The sequence below is a fragment of the Camponotus vicinus genome, unplaced genomic scaffold, assembly GCF_025532165.1.
Source record: "Camponotus vicinus isolate PSW18456_S1 unplaced genomic scaffold, iyCamVici1.0 SCAF_2, whole genome shotgun sequence".
NCBI lineage: Eukaryota > Metazoa > Arthropoda > Insecta > Hymenoptera > Formicidae > Camponotus > Camponotus vicinus.
In genome coordinates, this window is record NW_028141956.1 from 17,269,323 (window position 1) to 17,293,501 (window position 24,179).

Consider the following 24,179-nt stretch of genomic DNA (forward strand, 5'->3'; position numbering starts at 1 on the left):
ACTTGGCCTAGGAGAAGGCGACTCCGAAAATAAACCAATGAAAATTTAATGGAAATGAACATTAATAAGAAAGAAAACTTACCTCCCCAAGAAGTTCGGATCCCCAGGGGACGGCGTGGGGAGGGTCCGCAACCCGTTATGGATGCGTGCCCCGCCCGACCTGCGTCGAAATCCGGCAAGGAGCGATCCACGGTGTTGGGAGCGAGCGCCGCACAGTGGGACCAAAGCGCCGTTCGAGCGGACAAAACCTCTTCATAATATACGCTGCTCTTTTTATCATCAAATAAGATTTAAATGATCTTGTGAAGCATCCCAAAATACTTTTGTTATGCGTATGTCATTTTAAATATTAATCTTTGAGTCGTATTAATATCAGAATGTTAGCGTAGTATCCAAACAGAGTCACTATATTGAATCTGGAAGTAAAAAAAGCAGAGCATTAGAATAACAATGATATGTTATATATTTTCAAATGTGAAATTATTTATTATACATGAATTTAACAAAAAATATTAATAGATATGAAGAAAAAAATATAAAGAAAAAAATATAAAAATATAAAGAAATATACATATTTATATACATTTATCTTTATTCATCGTCTGAATCTTCAATATCTTCATTGCTTTCCAAATTATCCAGAAGAGCAATAACATTTGGACTTAGACATCCTTCTTTTCTTCGAGGAAGTGATCTGTATGATGAAATAACAGGATCTGAGGATATCAAGAAGATATGCATTACATCTTCATTCGTCGCAGTTCTTGATATTTTTCGTGTAAATTTCTCACGAAATGTCCTAAAATCTTTATTCCGTGCTTCTTGAGCCTCTTCACTCAACATTCCGATGGGAAGCAACGATACAGAAATGACATCTGAACCATGAATAAGTATTTTGTGAACTGATGCCGGTATTGGATACCAGGGATACTCCTTTACATATAAGCGTGCGGTATCCAATGCGTAATCTTTAAACGCATTCACGTTGACAGCGTATCCACAGGATAAGGTTGTTAAAATAACTGCACATCTGGATATGACTTCTTCACTTATTCCCGTTATATCGGCAGATTTACTTGCATTTTCGAAAAATCGACGAGCCATGTTTCCGTCGTGAGTTGTGCCTTTTCCTTGAATGATTATGCCAACAGGCAAACCCATTTCTGAATGAAAACGATTTTTTATGTACGTTTCCCTAGCATCTATCAGCTCCTTAACATCTTTTCGTTTTTGCCATGACTTTGTATCTAATCTAATGGAAACATGATACAACCATTCAAAAAATCGGACGTAGGCATGAAGAGTTGAAAGACCAAATTCGCACACACTTTTATCGATTTCTCTCTTCAAAACTTCATCGATATTATTCATATTTGCAGGAGTAACGCCACACATGTTACATTTTTGCGCCGATTTAGTATTAGTTACAGCATTGCATGTCTTTCCATCAATCATTGTCATGCACAGATCATGGTTAGGTTAGGTGGTATATAGTTATATGAGGCAAATTTGGAATCTCCACTTCTGATGGAAGTAAATTTCGAATTTGGTTTTCCATTTTTGCCTTCTCCGTGCGTATCACCTCTGCAGTTTCTTTAATAAATTCTAATTTAATGGCTCTGCAATATCGAGTGCAATATGGTCTTGGATTTTGCCACAAAATTGTCTTTTTTCCATCATCTTCGGAAACAGCGTACAGTTGGAGAGGCACTAAGCATGTCATAAATAAATCGCTATCCGATTGTTCCACAGTTGTAAAAACTTGTTTATAAAGTGAGTGACCGCTGCTCCCATCACAGCCCCCCCATTTCGATATTAAGCGTAAATTATGTAGCATATTTTGTGTACGTTGCAAAACTTCAGATTGCAACTGAATTATGCGACGAACCGTGAGATCTAGTAATGCCTGTAATTCAATTTCAGACATTGTTTCTGTAATGTGGATACATTCTTTTGGCGGATAACATTCAGCTTTAGCTTCGCAGAGTCTCTTATAAGATGGATATATATCTGCTCCGCGAGATTTTGCTTGAGTTCGTATAATTTGATACGAACTCTTTGTCAATCTACTATCTATCATTAAAGCTAGTGTTTCTGCAGGCGTATAAGAGATAATATTAGGAATGTTCTTAGAAATACTCCAAGCCTTATTTATTTTTCTTGACCGTGAAGGTGTTGTCATTATTGCTTCTTTCATTAATTTGGCTTCCTCGTGTTTTCCGTCTACACGCAAACTCTTCTGTGCAGCATACACTAAAAGTTCTGTATCATTTTTAGACATTTCATTCGCTTTTCTCCTCTTGCTTCGTTCACCGCACAATCCAAATTCTTTTACTGGACGACCGCGACCGCCTGGATTCTTTTGTGCACTTGCCTCGGAATTATGACCAGATATTGATATTGTAATCACAGTATCGAGCCAATTAGAATTATGTTCCATAAAACGCCTTCGGTTCCGATTACAATCCTCCCATTTCCTTTTTATTTTTGAGTAATGTTTCGTTAACTCATATTTTGCAACTGAATTCAAAGTATCTATGCACAACATATTTTTGATATAAAGATTTGCACATTCATATCGCGAACTCCATGAGTTAGATGTTGAATTCGTTTGTATTAACGCTTCAAACAGCTCTCGTCGTGTAATTTCGAAAGACATTTTTGATAACGCAATGTGACAAAACTGGTGAATGACACAACACAACGAAACGAATGTAAAAATAATGGAAATATAGAAGCCTCTAAATACGTGACTATCGACTGCAATGTAAGATACTACAATCGGTCATAAACAATTGCCGATCGAACAGTTGATGATCATTTTCCGCATTTTATTGAACGGTATTACATGGAGCATAATATTCAAAATAGATGTTGCGTTATTGAAAATGTCTTTCGAAATTACATATCAAATCTAAAATATGTTGTGCATACTTTGAATTGAATTGCAAAATATGAGCTAACGAAACATTACTCAAAAATAAAAAGGAAATGGAAGGATTGTAATCGAAACCGAAGACATTTTATGGAACATAATTCTAATTGGCTCGACACTGTGATTACAATATCAATATCTGGTCATAATTCCGAGGCAAGTGCACGAAAGAATCCAGGTGGTCGTCCAGAAAAAGAATTTGGATTGTACGGTGAACAAAGCAAGAGGAAAAAAGCGAATGAAATATCTAAATCAATTTGCTTTTCGTGTTTAATAATAAAAAATATAAGAAAAAAAAATTGTTTAACTCTAAGACATCAACGATTGCTGTGTCCATTGCAGTAAATTTATACGTTACTTGTATTACCTTTTATTCATTAATTGTTAAAAACAATGTAAACAACACTTACCTAATATATCAATCACATCTAATAAAGTTATTATTATTCTTGATTAGTAATGAATAATGAGAAATCAGGTGTAAAGTTCGTGGTTGTGCATTTGGCGGCTGTCGAATAAGGTTGACGCGCGGTTATGCATAGGCCGAACGCCATGCGTCTCTGTATAAAAAAATGCAATTTTCTCAAAATGGAGCAAGTATGAGCACAAGCGCTTTGGCGTGCACTTCATGGATATCTTTAGCTTACAATTCATGATGAAAACAGAGCGGGGCCTCGTGGGGCTTTTTTTATAACCCTTCGAGAAATTTATTATTTTACTTCATGCATCATAATTACAGAATAAAATTTTTATATCTTATACCTATGCAATAATTATTTATTCCATAATATTTCTACAATAAAAAGGTTCAGCAAAACTAAGAAATATTACATTTCATCTATTTCTAACATTCTCTAGAATCAGGAGACCAACATATTATTACTATGATTTACAAAGCGTTTCAAAATCTCTCACAACCACGAACTTTACGCCTGGTTTTCTTATTAGTCTGATGATGAATCATTAAATGGCATATATTTTCATAAACTTAGGACATATCTGCATAATACTACAATAATTAAAAATCCTAGCAACAACTTTTATTTTTGAGGTTTTGTCCGCTTAAACGGCGCTTTGGTCCCACTGTGCGCCGTGGTGGATGTTGCTATCGCTACCGTCAGAGAAGAACCTGAAAATGAAACGAATAAGGAAGAATATCAAAACATTGGAGATTATACGGAGGAAACATACGGGGATAACAAAAACAAGGAGAATCTGGGAAAGGATAGAACGAGGGATGACTTGGAAACAAAGCAACTGTGCGATCTATCAATGGAGGAACTTAACAAACGCACAGATCAGGCAATCGAAGACCTCGACCGCGGAAAGGCAAGAGACTTGGTAGCGGAAATTTCTCGCAGAGCTCTGTCTCCTGATCTCAGTACCGTGAGCGCAAGGGCCAACAACTCGCAACTGAGGCTCAAGATTATATCGCTGGAGCAAGAGGTTAAAAATTTAAGAGAAGAAATCAAAAAATATGCAAATGTAGAAAATAAAAACAGAGGATGGAAAGCGACTGGAAGCGGTCCTGATCATACCCAAGCCCCGTGTATGGAGGGAGAGGAGTCATGCATGGAATGGACAATAAACGAACCAGGGAACAAGCAAAGTCCCCCACATAATTATGAACTAAACAAAATTATCCCAGAAGTAACAAAGCGTGTGGTAGCTGCGGTGGACCTCACCTTGGCAAGATTCGTAGAGAGGCTGGTTCCATTGGAGCACTCGGTTACAAGACTGTTGGAAAATAAGACAACTGAAGCTGAGAGAAACATACAGAGCGAGAACACTCAGGAAAATACCAGAAGAGGAAAGAAGAGGACGGCTGAGGAAATTGCTTCACCCATCCCCCTCCCTCCTCTGTTTAACAAAGAGATACAAATTGGAAGAAACAGAATGCAACCTATACCCGTGGACGCTGGTGTTCCAGAAACAAGAAGAAAAAGAAACATACTGCAAAATAAAGAGCGAAGTATTAGGAGCGGATATCTCCGTACGAGGGAACCTAATGCTATTATCGTAGTTAAAATTAAAGAAGAGTCGGAAATAAGCTACCAAGCGCTTATGACCGAATTAAGAAAGACTTAATCCGGAAGCTGACTTGGGTATTAAGAAACTAAGCGTCCATAAGGCTATGAGCGGGTGCAGAATCATAAGAATAACTGGCGAAGAGGCGGAATACCAAGCGGACCTGCTAATCAACAAGATTAATGAAAACATTAAAAAATACGGAGATTATGTATTAATTTACAAACCCGATCTGGGTGGTAAAAACCAGATGCATTTTGAGGTCGGAGGGTCGGATGATACCATAACGGAAGATGAAGTTAAAAAAGAAATACTGGAAAGCGTAGGAAGAAGCGATAAAGACTTTAAATTTAACAGATTCCTGTACACAGCGAGAGGATGGCGGATTAGATTTAGTTGTACGAAAAATATAGGAAATAAGTTACTCGACAGGGGCTATCTGAAGATAGGATGGTCCAGAGTCAGACTATTACCTAGGGCAAAAACGCGGTGCTACAGATGCCTTAAAACGGGTCATACAATTAATAATTGTAGGGAAGAGACAGATCGCGGACGAAGATGTTTCAACTGCGGAAACATAGGGCATAATGCCGGCCAGTGCGTGATGGAAGCGGGATGTCCGCTATGTCGCGATTTAGGCTTTGAAAGTACACACAAATTGGGTAGTTTTAAATGCGTATATCCATCATTCCCCACGCGGGGGGAAATAGCTAATACTAATAGATATGGTAGTAACTATACGGTTAATTTTGAGGGGGGCGCGTTCGATGGTCGGAGATCGTACGCTAAACCCAGCAGGAGAGGGTTAAGTGAGTCAGACAGTTATTATTATGACTGACAAATTAAAACTAACAGACAACGCGATACCCGAGACGTTACGGGCCCTGTACGGAAGGGAAGAAAATCCCCTAAATAATAAAACTAGTGATAAGGTGGAAAATAATACAGACAACCTTGAAGATCATAACAACGAGGGAAAAAACGTAGCAAAGAATGTAAGAAAGGAGAGAAGCCCGGAAAGAAAGGACGGCGAATGGGCAAATAATAAAGTACGTGAAATCGAGGACACTCTGGGAACACTAGGATCACTTATAGACGAGTACAGAGTAAATAAGAATAATGAATCGGACACAGGGACAGGACTAGGTCATAGTAAAATGGAGGTAGAACAAGACCGGATGGGGAAAAGAAAGAAAGAATCCTCACCCGAAAATAAGGAAGATATTATAAAGGATGATAGCGATACTAATATAAGACCAGTTAAGAGAGCCAGTGTCAAGTCTAAGATCGACATGAGCCTACCTATCTATAGGATAGACTCAAGCAGCAACGAAGAGGGAACGTCAGAAGTTGAGTTTACCGGGATTGAAACCGGATCTGAAAAGAAAAGAACCAGAACGATTAAAACGTTAAAAAGAAAGACTACAGGATCATTGGACATGAGAATCAAAGAGATATCGCAGACCGAAGGTTATGGAGAATACGAAAACATGTCAGCGCTCAATATTGGATCGTTAGCAATAGAATGGTTAAACGACATAGAGTTAATCCGTAAAAAATGCGGCAACATACAGAGGAGACTGTCAGGACACATAAAGGACAGAGTCTCGGGCATTAAAGAAATTATTGAAAACCTTATTCGGAAAGCAGAATGTAAAGGCGATCCCGCCATTCTGAGGACAAGAAACAGAGCTAACAGCAGAATTGAAGGTATTGAAAGGAGAAAATGAAAGTAGGAAAAAAGAAACAGAGATGCTAAAGAGAACTATAGAGGATCTTAAAAAAGAAGTGCTGGATTTAAAAAGAGAAAGGGAAAGAGGCAATAAAACGCATAGAAAGCACGAAACTCGGAAGGTAGAAAACATGGAACACGACTCTTCAAGTCCTATTGAAACTACACGGCGGGACAGCCGGCAATCCACACTGAGCCATGCCGTATTACTAAATAGATCAAATAACCTGAAACAGAGAAAAAGTAAAGAAAGAATCGACAAAAAAGAAATAGAGTCCGATAGAAGACCGGAAACTGAAATAGCTAGAAAGGATGATACAACGAGCGGTGATACAGAATATTGGTTCGAAGGACAAAAACGCTATGGCGAAGACGGACGGGAAACTTATCCAACAGGAAGCTACATGCATGAAAGCGTAGATAAAAGCGAACATAAAGAAAAACCGCTCCCGAAGAGGGATCCAAGGATTAAGCCTAAAATTTTTGTAAAGGAAAACATACAAATAATGCCGCCATACGATGAAAGAAGAGAAAGAGAGCCGGCAGAGAAAAGGATAGAAGAAATAGTGAAACATTTCAGAGTCACGAATAACGAAATGGCCAAAGAAAGAGTATGGGAAACTGTCACACGCAGGAAGAATAAGAACGTAAGAACAGCTACAGCAGGAAACGAAGGGACTATCGATAATAGAACCGATAATAGAGAAAAAATGATAAACAACAGGATCAGAAGACGCCCCCCGAAAACAGTAGCAGTGGCAATTAAAGGGTAAGAAGGCTTTTCATATGCAGATGCGCTAAAAAAGGCAAGAATAGAAATATCCCTCAAAGAAATCGGGAAAAAAGAGAAAAATATCAGAGAAAAAATGATAAACAACAGGATCAGAAGACGCCCCCCGAAAACAGTAGCAGTGGCAATTAAAGGGTAAGAAGGCTTTTCATATGCAGATGCGCTAAAAAAGGCAAGAATAGAAATATCCCTCAAAGAAATCGGGATTGATACCACCAAGATAAGAAGAGCGACAAATGGAGGAATAATAATCGAAATCCCTGGAGCGGATAACAGAGAGAAGGCTAATGTCCTTGCACAAAAACTCAAACAGATATTACCGAGGGAAGCTAAGATCACGAGGCCACCCATTAAGGGAGAATTAAGAGTGGTCGGTTTCGACGAATCAGTAAAGAAGGAAGAGATCAGAGAAATCATGATGGAGACGGGTGAGTGTGAATACGATGAAATCAATATAGACGATATCAGACCTATGAGAAATGGATTGTTTATGACATGGGCCCAATGTCCGCTCGTTGCGGCGGTAAAAATGGCAAACAACGGCAAAATAAAACTAGGATGGTCGGAGGCAAGAGTCAAACTCCTCGAGGCCAGACCGAAACAATGCTTTAGATGCTGGGAATTTGGACACACGAGGAATACCTGTTCATCTGGAACTGACAGAAGTGCCCTCTGTTTCAAATGCGGCAAATCGGATCACTTATACAAGGAATGTACAAACGAGCTACATTGTGTCTTATGCGCTCAAAAAGGAATCGAAGCCAATCACAGAATCGACTCTTTCAGATGTAAAGCTGGTAAGAAACCCATCAATACTAACGCAAGTAACTTACGACCAAGCAGGACACAAAAAGGGAGTATACTAACGGAACGGAGGTCCGTCCCCATTTCAAAGTATGGAAGTACGGATAGTGCAAATTAACCTCAATAAATGTCAGACAGCGCAGGACACAATGGATAAACGAAGAACGCTGTAATCATTGTAGTAGGAATGTAACTGGCGATTGTATGCGGATGAATGTTATGATTTTATTAATCATTAAGAGCCTATAAAATTAGTAACCAACAATAACAGTAATAACAGAGAGAGGGAGGCAATGATCACTCAAATTATTTTACTATATCAAAGAATCTAAACGGCAATAACTTAACGCGGTTAAGATCAGGAAAAGAAGAAATACTAAAACTATGTATAATTATAACTCATGCGAGTATGTATGTATAAATAGTGAGACAATTGTGTAATACAATCAAAGATAGAGTAGATTTCTATAGATATTAAAGCGACATTAATAATCATGCGAAATCAGAAATATAAGTGTCCTGATAACATCTAAAAGCAAGCCGGATTGTAATGAATTATACTCGCGTACGTTAGAGGTAGGAATATTCGAAATCCATAAGAAAACGAATCAAATAATTAAAGTAAATAATAACGACGTACTGAGAATGTGAGAAACGGATATACGCGACATCATTCTCTCCTCTTCCCTTGCTCAAGGATTTAATGATAATAACAATAGTAATAATAAAGAAGGCGAAAGTAACGGTCGTTGAATTGAGTTACTATACTGAAAAAATAAATAAATTAAATTAAATTAAATAGTAATGTACAAGAGGCAGATAAGCTCGAAGGAATGAGAAAAGAGAGAAATGTAAAAAGTACAAGATAGACTGTATAGAATTAACATGCGTGTATATACAAAATAACTAGAATAATGCTCTGTCCGATACTAACGTGGTTGGTTAAAACTGGATGTAATATAATATAATCTAAATTAGACTAAGGTATATATATAGACTGTGAGAGGAGAGGAGGATAATATATTATTAAACAAATGGGAGATAGATTATCGGGACGCTTTGTACACGTTTGTAATAGAATCTAAATATATGATATCGAGATATGGCGATCACAATTAGCTGAGACATTGCAATATTATAATTGCATTGCACACACTAGAGGTAGAATGCTCGGAATCTTGAGAAATTGAATCAAATAATCAAGTAAATATAACGATGCACCGAGAATGCGAGAGGCGGATATATATATGTGATATCATCTTCTCTCCTTTTTGCATAAGGATTCTAATAATAATAACAATAGTAATAATGAAGACGGCGCAAATAAGGGTCAATTAAGTTATTATATCGAGGAAAATTAAATTAAACTAAATTAAATCAGATTGTAATGTATAAGATACGGATTAATTCAAGGAAAGAGAAATTGAGAAAATATGAGAAGTGAAAAAGATTGTAAAGAATTGTCACGCGCATATATATGAAATAATTAGAAGAATTCTTTGTCTGATACTAACGAGCGATCGGCTAAAACTGGATGTAATACAACATAAAATAATTGAAGTTAATGTATACAGGGTGACCCATTTTAACTTAGGCAGCCAAATAACTCGAAAAATAAGCAAGATAGAGAAAAATGTTTTAGACAAAAGTTGTATGGTTTCGAGGGGGCCATAAGATGGTATCATTGGTTTGACCTTGAAGAGTCATTTGAAGGTCACGTGAAGGTCACTTCAATTTTTTTAAATGGAACATCCTATATATTTTTGTACATTCTTGTAGCTCATCTCGAGAGCTTTCCAAAACACTATAATTAAGTACATTTTCGTTAAGTACTTTTTGAGTTATGAGGCTTGAAATAATTTCTTAATTTTACATAAACCGTAAAATATCTTGTAAAATATTCATTTTTCGATTACCTTACCTTAATAGTTTTATGTACAAAATAATGAGAGGAATCAATTGGTGTAAAGAAAACACATAGTTGTTTCGAAGAAAAAATATGTAATTTGCAATTAACAATTCCATATTTTTTCTTAAAAACAACTATGTGTTTTCTTTACACCAATTGATTCCTCTCATTATTTTGTACATAAAAGTATTAAGGTAAGATAATCGAAAAATGAATATTTTACAAGATATTTTACGGTTTATGTAAAATTAAGAAATTATTTCAAGCATCATAACTCAAAAAGTACTTAACGGAAAGGTACTTAATTATAGTGTTTTGGAAAGCTCTCGAAATAAGCTACAAGAATGTACAAAAATATATAGGGTATTCCATTTAAAAAAATTGAAGTGACCTTCACGTGACCTTCAAATGACTCTTCAAGGTCAAACCAATGATACCATCTTATGGCCCCCTTGAAACCATACAACTTTTGTCTAAAACATTTTTCTCTATCTTGCTTATTTTTCGAGTTATTTGGCTGCCTAAGTTAAAATGGGTCACCCTGTATATATAGACTATGAGAGGATAAGAGAATAATATATTGTTAAATAAATAGGGCGCGGATTATTAGGACGCTTTGTATATGTTTTGTATCTAAACCCAAGTATATGATATCAATATGGAAGATCTTAATTAGCTGAAAAATTGTAATACTATAATACTGTTAGTAAATAAAAGGAATAATGGATCTCTTCGGCTGCAGGTAGGGCGGGACATATTATATTTAATAAAAACTATTTATCTTCCTCCTCCTTGCTTTCCCCCCTCGCGGCCGGACGACGACTACTGCCATGCATGCCCATTTTCTCTTTCCTGATGTATCCCCCTGGTGTATTTTAATTCGACCATAATTAATTATATCAATCTAATGATTGCTTGTGGGGTGTGTTTCGGCGCTCGCGGCTCTCTCCCCCCTCTCCCTGGATTCTGGGGAGCGATGTGGGGCAGAATTGCACTGCAATAATAACATAAATAGACCGGTAAGAATCCCGGCTGGCCGGCTCTGGCCTGCACGCGCGCATACGCTCGGCGTATGGGGTGGCGTGCGGAGCCTAGGGCGGTATCCCCAGGATAGTAGAAAGCTTCGCTCCGCTTACGCCGGGACATACGGACATACGAACTAACCGATTAATTACTCGACGTATCGAGATATATTATGCAACATATAACATACATACATACCAGCAATAACAATAACATTTAACATTTATCAATTGAACGTAACTAAAATGAAAGACTAGAAACACACATATGAAACAAATAAAAACGCGACACAGATATAACAGACTAATGATATGACAGATTACCGGTGCATCTAAGCACGCTCGGGAAGGACAAAACTATGTCTCTTCAAGTACGGGACATACATAAAAACGATAAAACAATACAAATACAGCAAATTACCGATGCACCTATGCTCGGGGAAACTAAAAGCTCCACTAACCGGGTAACAGGGATGCAGCGGGTAATATACATACATAGGAGATACCGTAAATAGCACATTAGACACATAGAATCTATACAATAATATACATTGTTCCGTCTGCGCGGCAACAGTACACTCGGAAAAAAAAAAGGTAAAATATACCTTTCCGACAATCAGACGACATGGACACAATGGATAATACATAACAAACAAAACACATAATCAAACCAGAACACTGACATACAGAACTGATACATAGAAACAACAATGATACAACGAATAACACATAGACAATAATACACACTATACACATAACAATACACACACACATACACATACACAATAAGACAATAGAACTGACAAGAGCATTTTTACCTCGGAAAAGGTAAACCTTTCCGATAATTAAATATGGATACAGCGGATAATACATAACACATAGAAACCAGCAAAACATACATTCAAAAACTAGAATACTGACACACAGAACTGATACATAGAACTATAAAACAATAGCACAATGAATAACAACATACACACACACATACACAATAAAACAATAGAATTACGACATGAGTAACAAAACAGGAGCATTCACATTTATAAAACAGGAGCTACAACAACAAAAGCATCAGCGACGGAAGCAGCACGCTGTGCGTGATATTCTCGGCCCGCGCCCGATAGCATATGAAAACGATTCTCGGATGTGGGCAATGACGAGAAACCGGCGGACACGGGGAGGTTTTAGCCGGTATGCCCTGCCGCGCGGGGGTGCGTCCGGCCTTGCCGGCGAGTCTCGGTGCGGAGGGGGGGGGCCGGCACTACCCCGCTTGGCGCTGGCCGATCGGTAAACGATCCTGGTCTGCCTTGCAGGGTGTCCATAAGGTGGATTTCCCCTCGACAAAAAAAAAAAAAGGTTAAGGTACTAAATGTCTCCCCCGACGGACGCCACCTTGATGTGGTGGGGGAGCTTAAGGGGTTTCGGTCGTTTGGTGCGGCTCGGTTAGTCTTTGACTGCCGTTCCGGTCCGGACGGGCGGGGCCCTACTGGAGAGCGTCCATTGCACTTCCCCTTCCCGGAAGGGGAGGGAAGGGGGGTTGCGCTCCCTCCGGGCACTTTGGCCTGATGCGCATAGAGGTTGGCGGCCCTGACTTCACTCGCCCGGCTGCACGGAGCCGTTAGGGGAGGTTTTTTAATCTCCCTCCGTGCACGGGGTGTTTAGCGGGTGCTCCCGCTTGGGGGGTTAGCCCTTTGTGGCTGGGGTTTCGGTCTTTGACCGGGGGTTCGCTTCCTGGGGGGATGCGGTGGCTGGGCATATCTTGGTGTCTGAGGATGACACTCCGCTTTAGGGGTGTGCATCCTGGCATTGGATATATTCGGCGTCCCGCAGTTGACCGGTGGGGGCTAGGCCCATCGGTCGAGGGGGGATGTGGTGGCCGGTTCTCTCGCGTCCGGGGCGGCACCCTTTAGATGGGTGTTCGCGTCAGCGCGGGGGGATCGGCGTCCAACAAGGGGGTAGACGGCCTTCACCGCCTAGCAAACGGCCTGGGTCCTGGACCTAGAATACGCGCCAGGCATAGGGGAGGTGACGGGTCGGCGCTTGCGTGTCCACGGACACCGGGGTACGCCCCCCGCCGGCCTGGGTCGCGACCGGGCCACCCGGACGTATTCCGGGCTCGGGTCGGCGCGACGGAGATGTCGCGGCAGGGAGAGGAGCCAAGGGTTCGTCCCGCTATCCAATCCCTGTCGCGGCCTGCCGCCAGGGCCGCTGGGACGTATTCCCAGGTTGGGGTCTGGCGAGAGCTCGGTGTACCCGGTGGGAGTCCGCGACCGTTTCCCCTTTCGAAGCGGCTCCCACCGGGACGGCGCATGCCCCCTGACCCGGACGTAATTCCCGGTAGGGGGGTGGCTGGTCGCCACGGCGGGCAAGACTGGGGTAGGGAAGTGGCTGGCCCAGTCCCAACCGTCCGTGGGGCCCCTCGGGTGGCGCCACCCGCAGAAGTCGACGAGCCCACGGCAGCAGCCCACGAGGTCGGAGGCGTGGGACCCCTGAAAGCCCATGGGGATATAAAAACCCCCCATGGGTCAGTAGGGGGCTGGAGTTCAGTGCCGGTGCTGCCATTGGCCACCGGCCCGCGACATATCCCGACCCCCCCGGGAAACTTGGGGCCCCCCGTCGTGAGTGTTGCCGGTCATGTTTTGGGACACTCGCGGCGGGAGTGAGGGTATACCCGGTCGGGGGAGCTGCTGCGGGGAGTGAGATTTATCTGAAATGTCAGAATCCAATAAACAAACCCACTCAATAACAAAAAAAGATAACAAAAACAAAAACATTAACAACACCGAGGAAGGAGAAGATGAGAGGGGCAAGGCCATCGCACGGTCTCCCTCCCCGGCCCGTTACATGAGGGCGACTAGATCGTCCATCGGTAAGATGCGCACAACCCGGCTCAAGGATGCGCGCAAAACACCAATGCCGGGTCGAGATAACGCGAATAGCTCGCAGGACTGCACAAAGGAACCCGTCATTCGTCTTGACAGGATCAAGGCGACGAAGGTGGAGAATGTCCACCTTAACATCACCATCGACAAGACGGGTATGCAGCGAGACGTATCCTCGCTCCCTGGCACTAGCGGGATGGGACTTAATCCCACCCCTGCCACTACCACGGAGGCCAGGGAGACGCCGGACAGGCAACGCTTCCACACGCGGACGCAGCCAGTCAACCATCAATGGCTGGCCTAGCAGCAACCCTCAGTGGAGGTCGGCGATGGAATGGAGGTCGCGAATACAGAGCCTGATAAATACGACGCCGATTCGATAGAGGGGGATATCCGAGAGGGGGAATCCGCGCAGCACGACCACCACAGCGACGCGGATGTGGACGTGGACTCCATACAGGAGGAAGAAGCCCTTCTGCCAGAAAAAAGGAATGAAGGAAGGCCTCCTATCACCGGCAAATACGTCGACTATCGTCTCGTTCACGACCGAGAAGAGCGAGCGAGGCAGAAGAAGGCCAAGGAGTTGGAGGAGAAAATTGCCTGAATTTTCGGCGAATCCGTCCCCAAATCACGGGCCTGGAAGGCCTTTTTGAAGGCAGAAGCCGTGTTAAAGGAGGAGCTAGCCGAGGCCACAACGCCCGACCTTGCATCCCGACTGATCAAGAGACAACCAATTTTTAAGGCTGCTACTTGTTCAGCAAATATGAAGGGGTCTCTTGTGAGCAGAGTGAAGAAGGCTGCGACTACGTGCCGTGCAGCAGCGAATATCCTGGTAGCCCGGGCTAGGAGGGAACCGGAGGTGGTAGCGCCTTTCATATTTGGTAGGGGGGAGGATAAACTCCGCAAGGAGAACCAGGATCTGCGTAGCGAGCTCGAGAAGTTACACAGACGCCTTGAGGACCAGAAGGCTCCTGCATCTCCCCCCGTAGCGGTAAGGAACCGCTCAACGAAAAGGGCTCGGAGGAGCCAATACATCGAGAGCTCGGATGAAGAGGTGGTTCCCCAAGCCCCCCTCGACATTCGGAATGAAAAGGCCTTCCCTTCTCTCCTCCCCTTCTGCGGGGAAACGAGAGAGGGAAAAGAAGACGGCAGTCTCCACGGTGCCTGCTATTGCACCTACTCCGACAGCGGTCCCCTTCCTTAAGGATCCCGCGCTGAAGGGAGAGTCGTGTCTTATCGACCCTTATCCATTGGGGTTAAGGCCCGAGAATAGGGCAGCATACGATGCCCTATTGGAGGAAGTTGGAGGAGCAATCCAGGCCAAATTAAACTCCCTCATGCAGGGAGAACAGCCTGCACCGACTCCACTTCCCCGCAAATCCGCTCAGACCTCAGAGAGGAGATGGCTATTATAACCTCCTCCCTGAGTCAAACGTCATTGCGGGAAAAGAAGGCCCATCTCCCGCTCCCTCTGCTGTTACAGCAGGAGCATGGGAGGAAGGCACTTCTTCTAAAAAAAAGCAGAAGGGGAGAGGCAAGGGGAACAAGGCGAACCAAGCCGCCCCCTGCCGCGAAGACATAACCGGCCCGCCGGGTATCTAGAGGGACTCAGCCCTCTCAACCTCCCACCAAGCCGGCGGCTTCGGAAGGGAGAAAAGCCTCTCTTCGCTCAGGGAAGAGAGACCCTCCTCCCGTTACCAGGAAGGTTTCAACCACCATACGACCTCCTCCCCCGCCCCCTGCTAGCGGGGTATCGGAGGAGTGGTCGGTAGTAGTAGGGAGGAGAGTTGGCAAAGGAGCGGCTAACAAAGGACGCACGGACGGTGCGTTCACTTCGAAGGTCACACCCAGGCCAGCCGACAAGAAGCGAACGAGTTCCCCACCCCAGCGACCGCCGGCTCAACCTGTTCCTCCCTCCTCCAAGAAGGAGGGGAAGAAGAAGCGACGAAGACGAGTCCCGCGCACGGCCGCGGTTGTGATCACGTGCCCACCCGGCCAATACCGGGACGCACTCAGGCTAGCAACGGCCAACATTGACCTTGCTACCCTGGGCATTGGGGGATTGGCGGCTAGAGAGCCGTTATAGGGGCGCAAATTTTTGAGGTGGGAGGCCCCGACCATCATAAGAAAGCGAATGCGTTAGCGGAACGCATTCGTGAAGTCTTGGCGGAGAAAGAGGGGGTGCGCGTGTCACGTCCCTCCCCAACCGCCGAACTACGCGTGAGAGACCTGTGCGATGCCGTCGAGGAAGAAGATGTGGCGACGACAATCGCAACTGCCGGCAAATGTGGCCTTGATGCTGTCAAGATAGGCCCCATCAGGTCGACCGGCAGGGGAATGGGCATCGCCTGGGTGCGGTGTCCACTCGCGGTGGCCAATCAATTGGTCGCCGCTAAGAAGCTACGGGTTGGTTGGACCAACGTCCGTGTTGAGGCACTGGAGGCTCGGCCCCTCCAGTGCTTCAAATGCATGGGCAAAGGCCACATGCGCGCCCAATGCCCCAGCACTGTGGACCGCACGTCACAGTGCTACAGGTGCAGCAAGCCTTTTTTTTTTGGTGACTCAGAGAAAATGCTTTATGCATACCCTCGCTCCCGGGGGAGAGACGAGGGTTGGCGTGATGTGGGACTTCCGGCTGTAAAACGCCGGTTTACCCGCTAAAATCTCTGAGGTGACCTTCCGCGCGTATGGAGGGGCAGGCAGGGACCCGGAACTCACAGATGCATTGCATCGGCATCCCTGGCTGTGATTCCCCTCCGCGCTTACGACCCAGCGGCTTGATTACTGCCGCCGGGTCTCCTTCCTGGGGAGGGCGATTGTTGCCCTCTCCTCCTTCCTTACTGTGGGCAGACGGGGCCACGCCGTCCACCCACCCAATGTTGCCAGAAATGAGCTGCGCACGGTCTCGCACACAAAGAAAAAGCCGTGTACGTGAGGCGCTCGGCCCTCGGCTATCTTCGGGCAGTGGAAAAGCGCCGACGTATAATCTACTGTCTCCTTCTTTCTCGAGCGCTGTAGCTATAGTTAATGCCTCGAGAATCGTATGTTAGCGGTTCGATCTATTTATTAGGTCTCGCGTAAAAACATGTAAAATTTATGCGTAAAATTAAATAAATCTTTAATCCTTTCAAAAATTTAATTAATTAATTAAATAAATCTCCTAATTACAATTTATTTTGCATATGAGATATAACTAATTTGAAAAATAAAGGATAGAAAGAGAATAAATAATAGAAATCCACTCTTGGCCAACATGTACGTTTTTTCTTTCAAAAATCACACGTTAATAATATTTTCTAATAAATAATATTTTAATGCCATGTATGACATTTTATCAATTCGTAAATGGACATATTGAATATTATTATTAAATTAAATAAAATATAAAAATTAAATATTTTATATATGAAGTAAAAAATACTTATAATGATATAAAATATATATATATATATATATATATATATATATATATATATACAGGGTGAGCCATTTTAATAAACGCACGCAATTATTTCGGAAACAAAGCATTTTAGAGAAAAATGTTTCAGACAAAAGTTTTATGGTTTCGAGGGGGCCATAAGATGGTATCATTGGTTTGACACTGAAGAGTCATTTGAAGGTCACGTGAAGGGCACTTCAATTTTTTTCAATGGAACACCCTATATATTTTTGCACACTCTTGTAGCTTATCTCGAGAGCTTTCCAAAACACTATAATTAAGTACTTTTTCGTTAAGTACTTTTTGAGTTATGAGGTATGAAATAATTTCTTAATTTTACATAAACCGTAAAATATCTTGTAAAATATTCATTTTTCGATTATCTTACCTTAATACTTTTATGTACAAAATAATGAGAGGAATCAATTGGTGTAAAGAAAACACATAGTTGTTTTTAAGAAAAAATATGGAATTGTTAATTGCAAATTACATATTTTTTCTTAAAAACAACTATGTGTTTTCTTTACACCAATTGATTCCTCTCATTATTTTGTACGTAAAAGTATTAAGGTAAGATAATCGAAAAATGAATATTTTACAAGATATTTTACGGTTTATGTAAAATTAAGAAATTATTTCAAGCCTCATAACTCAAAAAGTACTTAACGAAAAGGTACTTAATTATAGTGTTTTGGAAAGCTCTCGAGATAAGCTACAAGAGTGTGCAAAAATATATAGGGTGTTCCATTTAAAAAAATTGAAGTGATCTTCACGTGACCTTCAAATGACTCTTCAGTGTCAAACCAATGATACCATCTTATGGCCCCCTCGAAACCATAAAACTTTTGTCTGAAACATTTTTCTCTAAAATGCTTTGTTTCCGAAATAATTGCGTGCGTTAATTAAAATGGCTCACCCTGTATAATGTACAATTATATTATGTGTGTATATACAGGGTGTCCCATTTTAATCGATCACCCCGAATAACTTTTTTAATTTTGATTGTAGAAAAAAACTTCAGACAAAAGTTATATGGTTTCAAGTGGGACATGAGACGGTGCCATTAGTTTGACCTTGAAGAGTCAGCTGAAAGTCACGTGAAGGTCACCTCCAACTTTTTAAATGGGACACCCTATATGCTTTTGCATATTCTTGTAGCTCATCTCGAGAGCTTTCCAAAATACTATAATTAAGTTAGTTTTCATTAAGTACTTTCCGAGTTATGAGGTTTGAAATAATTTGTTAATTTTACATACACTGTAAAATATCTTGTAAAATATTTATTTTTCGATTATTTTACCTTAATACTTTTATGTACAAAATAATGAGAGGAATCAATGGTGTAAAGAAAACACATAGTTGTTTCGAAAAAAAATATGTAATTTGCAATTAACAATTTGCTGCATACTTTTAACGTATAAATCAATAATACAAATTTATGAATCATAAAAATAAATGCGGATTTTGAAATAAAGTTTTACATAAAAAGTTAGTGTTTTTGAAAACTGAATTTTTAAATATGTATTTCTACTGCTTTAATATATCGAATATGTATACGTAGCTTTAATAATAATAATAATAATAATAAATATTATATATATATATATATGTATATATATATATATATATATATATATATATATATATTGCGACGTCTTTTTATTTTTAATTTTTCGATCCTCCTCGGGTGTTGGAGAGGAGGATGTTAATGGGGAGCGAAAACGCCGTCAAAAAAAAGACACAAGGTGGATAGAGATACTCGCGCTCGGAGGAACTCAGATGGAGGGTGTTCTCGCGCGAGCCGCGGCGAAGCGAAGGCCGTCTCGAGATCTCGAAGTTGGGCGCCAGATACGGTCTTCCACGTATCAATTCGCAAAATCGTCAGAATAACGCGAAGAACGTTAGCCTGTTTCGCCACGGGCCGACCAGCTCACCTAACGGTAGAGGGGCAGGGTCCGTTGAAAAGGATCTAGAATTATTTTAGGCGAAGCTGTCGGTGATCACGAAAATTGACGAACACAACGGAATTTAACACACACGAGAAACGAACACTCAAATAAATTACGCGAATTTAATATAAAAGAGAATGTAACAAATTTATTTAAATAAAAGAAATATAATAGAAAAGAATATAAAGGGAAAGAAATAACAAGTTCTAGAAAGAAATAGTAATAATGACATAAATTAGCGAGACTGAATTAACGAAATATAACTGAGTTTAAAATAAATGCGAAAATTTGAAATAACGTACAACAGATCGACAGCGGTGATAACAATAGCAATACGAAATCGAGATCATAAGACAGCGGAGATATTTATCGTCCTCCAGGCCCGTTTTTATGGCCGGACTTTGCGAAACCGAACGGCGTTTCGAGAGCGTAACGGAAATTTCGACAATCTCCTCGAGGACGCATTTAACAGATCTATTCCCTTTGTTACTCGCTCTTTTAATCGACAGCACTATGTTTGAAATGAGGCTTAATAATTGAGCGATAGTAATCAAGCGATTTGCGAAGACGAAAAATCTCGCTTGCTACGAGCAAGATCGATTCGCTCGGAATTCGATAGCCGTCGGACGCCGCTTCGCCTCTTTTCGGCGTACCGCTTTCTATCTACGCGAAACCCTCGAATTTCGACACTTTCTTAATCTATTATGCACCGCGACACACTCCAACGTACGACAAATACCACGCAAATACCACGCAATAAACGCAATTCGTACCAGTATCAAGAGCGACAAGGACAGCACGACATTTGCCACATCGTCACACGCACACGGTCACACGCTCACATACACGCTAATTACAGACGAAAATTGCCCGGAGATCGATTGCGGGGATGTTTTACGCGGTTTCGACAACTCTTTTCGACAGCACGGATAGCGGACGCATTCCCCGCGACTTACCGCGCACGTGGTCGATATACGAGAGCCGGTCACTACGCGTTTCACGACACCCCGAATCCCGGAGAGAGACGAACGGTTCCTTATCAGCTACGGCCTACGTTACGATCGTCCTTGATGCCTCGGTCGCTTGTCTCCGGTCGCCCGAAATACACGAAAATCGCGAGCTCGGTAAAAGGCCCGAGCGACAACGAGACACGAAAATGGCGACGGCGACAGAGCGGCCGGTCCGCGGACTGAATCGCGTACGTGGCTTACAATTAGCGATGGGCAACCTCACCGATACTTTCTCCCGTGGCCAGGGGATGATCCTCGGCTCGTCCTCTCGACTGGATCTCGACAACGAACACAAAACGATAACGACAATTTTTAGCGACTATCTGCTGAGAGCGCCCGCACCAGAATGAGTCCCTGGATCTCGCGATCCAGGGTCGATAGCGGCGTCAATTCTGCGCGCAGGGGTGCGCGGATTAGCGGCCAATAGCGCCGCGACACGCGAGGTATTACTGCGCCCCGCGACAACGCCGTATCGGGGGCCGTAACGGCCCCGATAATTTAAAATTGCTGACTTTCAGCGATCCTGGTATCCCTGATCGTCCGGAGGTAGATTTTCCGTCCTCCCTCCTCTGAGGGTGGCGCCGATCCGGCCCGGTTATTTCGGCCCTCAAGACAGCTGATTTCCTTCCTTTATTTGAAGGGGGCGATCTCCACCCGAGACTCTGTTCCTCCGGCGCTGTCGTATCGGCTGTCGTAATGATTCCTCTTGGGCCTCTTCTGGTTTCCCTCCGGCGGGTTGCCCGACGTACAAAAACGATACAAAAAATAATTAGTACTAGCGCGAAAAAGGATAATGGCTCGTCTCTCCGGAGATTTCGACACGGCTCTCTCTCAATCTTTTTCTGGCGCGGCCGCTCGGCTCGCGCCCCGTGAAGATTCCCGGGGCGGATGGACGCGCGTCGGGACGGCAACGTCACATCCCCCCCTGCCAAGAGAGACCGTATCGGCTCCAGCCACCCATCATGGCCACAAAATCGGACTTTCCGTTCGTCCTTTCGCACATGTTCGGGCGACCAAAGTCTCCGGAGCCGAGGCAGACACCAACACAAATCCACAACGGAACGAAACAAACAGAACAATAAACTTTCCGAACCGAGAAGCTATAGGATGCCGTCTCTCACTAGCGGTTGCTCGCGCTGTCGTCTCTCACGGGGGCCCGCGGTCCCGTTTGGCGGCTGGACCCTCCCGTTCGACATTCGCGAGCGGTCTCACTAAAGGTGGAAGTAGGTTGTGAGGAGGAAAATTACAAGAATGAGCAAAGAATGTTGCCGCAACTTATTTATTTATATGTAGGCCTCGAACCGAGCGACAGCAAAGCAAAAAAAATTGATGGTCTCGGCAAAACCCGTATCAAAAAGAAATAAAACGACGGCAGTGGAGGAGGACCGCGAGCGACAGCTGCTAATAGGGCCCTAGGCGGGACCCACCCCTCGCCCGGCGACCTCGTGGGGGTTCTGGTCCCCGGTGACCTCGGCCCTCCACGTACGGGCCTTGGGTCAGCCATCCCTGGCGACAATGTGGGCAGGTCCGGACGGTGTATCCCCTGGTGCCGCACCGGAAACAATAGGCTCCCGTTATCGCTCGGGGGCACTCCCGGGCGACATGGGTCCTGGACCCACAGTTCCAGCAACCGTCTGGTGGGTTCGGGTCGCCCGGTGAAGGCGGTCCCTCAGGAGGCCTCGGCCATTCCCAGGGAGCTGGGGAAGACCGTCGTGCCTGAGGGCTGTCCCAGGGTGCCTCCATGATGGGAGCCTCTTGGTCGTCGGTGGACGTGGAGTTCAGTTCCGGGTCCTCCGGTCTGGTCTGAACCGCGGCTTCACACACGGCCCCGACAGTTGTCTCGGTGGCCTCATCCCGGGTATCGACGACCACTTGAACCCCGGTCTCTCGGTGCGCCGGAAATTCGCGCACCACGGCGCCTCTGGTTGTAACGCGCCCCTCCATCCTGCGCAGCTCTTCGGCCATCGCCGTCCAAAACCCGGGGCGCAGCTCGTCGACAGCATTTAGTACGTCGCGATATCTTTCGCGAAATTCCCGCGACATTCTTAGTGGGTTAATTGCCTGGAGGGTCAGGTGGAATATTATAGGGTTTCAAGTCTTTAATGTGCACCTTGCCTATTGATCTATTAGCGTGGTCTTTTAATTCGTATACTACCGGCGACAATATTTTCGCGATAGTAAACGGACCGTGATATTTAGTCGCTAATTTAGCCGAAATATTCTGAGCGGCTGACGACAACACATGCTGTCGCTTTAGAACTTGCTCGCCAATCGCAAAACGATGATCTCGTCTTCGCAAATTATAATAATGCGCCTGCTTATTATGCGCGGCCTCTAAGTTCTCTACTACCCAATCTCGCAAAGCCTGAATTCTTTCCATGCGCTCTTTCCAAGTCTCGGGATTCGCTTCCGCGACTTCGACAGCTGACTCGTGTCTCCCACGCACGGTGTTAACCGGCTGGGGTTCCCTACCGAAATTTAAGAACGCCGGAGTAGCCTGTAAGGAGGTATGGTACGCCGTGTTGTATGCGAATCTGAACTCAGCCAAGTGAATATCCCATTCGCGATGATCGTTTTTGAGAAACGCCGTAATCATAGTTTTGAGTACCCTATTGACGCGTTCTACCGGATTTGCCTGAGGATGATACGGAGGTACGGTAGTGTGAACGATGCCATACTCTTCCGCGAATGCCTGTAATTCGCGATTGATGAATTCAGTGCCGTTGTCCGTCAACAGTATCCGCGGCGCGCCCCAACGGTTAACGATTAATTCGTTTAACAGCTCGCGAATCTTTTTGCCCGTTGCTTTCCGGAGCGGGCTACATTCAATCCATTTGGTGAATAGGTCTTGGATTACCAGAATATACGCGTTACCGTTTTTGCTCGGCGGAAAAGGACCCATAATATCCGCCGCTACGACCGTCCACGGAGTTTCGACAGCTCGGCGTCCCATCAAACCCATCGGCACATTCTGTTCCACCTTTGTCCTCTGACAAACGTCACAATGTCTGACATAATCCGCTACCCCACGAAACATACGCGGCCAGAAATACCGAGTCGCTACTCGCTGATATGTTTTCTCGACTCCTAAGTGACCTGATTGTGGAACATCGTGAGCCTCCCTAATAACGTTCTCGCGCGCTTCTTTAGGAAGTACTAGTTTCCATTGCTCGAGATCGTCGACAACTTGAGAAACGACAGCGTTCGGCTTTCGAAAATACAGCTGATCGTTTTCGATTTTCCAACCCGAATTCTTACGCGGATTAGTTTCCACGTCTCGAACGCGTGTATCATACCAAGTGTCTCCGGTAATCGCAACAGCGCATAATTCGTCGGTAGTCTCATACATGCGCGACAACGCGTCTGGAACATGATGTAACGCTCCTTTCCGGTGTTCGATCGAGTAGTCATATTCCAACAATTCGAGAGCCCATCGCGCTAATCGACCTGTGGGGTTCTTTAAATTATGTAACCAGCGTAAGCTGCTATGGTCCGTGATGACTTTAAAAGTATACCCCTCGAGATACGGTCTAAACTTTTTAATCGACCAAACGACAGCCAAACATTCCTGCTCGGTCGTAGAGTATTTCTTTTCGGCCTCCGACAGCGCTCTACTAGCGAACGCGATGACGTGTTCTACGCCTTCCGTTTCTTGGGTCAATACCGCTCCCAAACCGAC

At 43.8% G+C, this 24,179-nt stretch overlaps 1 protein-coding gene across 1 annotated transcript; it reads right to left on the reverse strand.

Moving 5' to 3' along the window:
* Positions 1-21,901: 21,901 nt before the first annotated feature.
* LOC145966446 (uncharacterized) lies at positions 21,902-22,543 on the reverse strand. Its single transcript, XM_083090498.1, has one exon. It carries the CDS (start codon positions 22,541-22,543, stop codon positions 21,902-21,904), a length of 642 nt encoding a protein of 213 aa, XP_082946624.1.
* Positions 22,544-24,179: the final 1,636 nt, after the last annotated feature.

Excerpts from the sequence above, each read along its gene's own strand:
- LOC145966446 (XM_083090498.1), bottom strand. The coding sequence starts at position 22,543 with ATGTCGCGGGAATTTCGCGAAAGATATCGCGACGTACTAAATGCTGTC.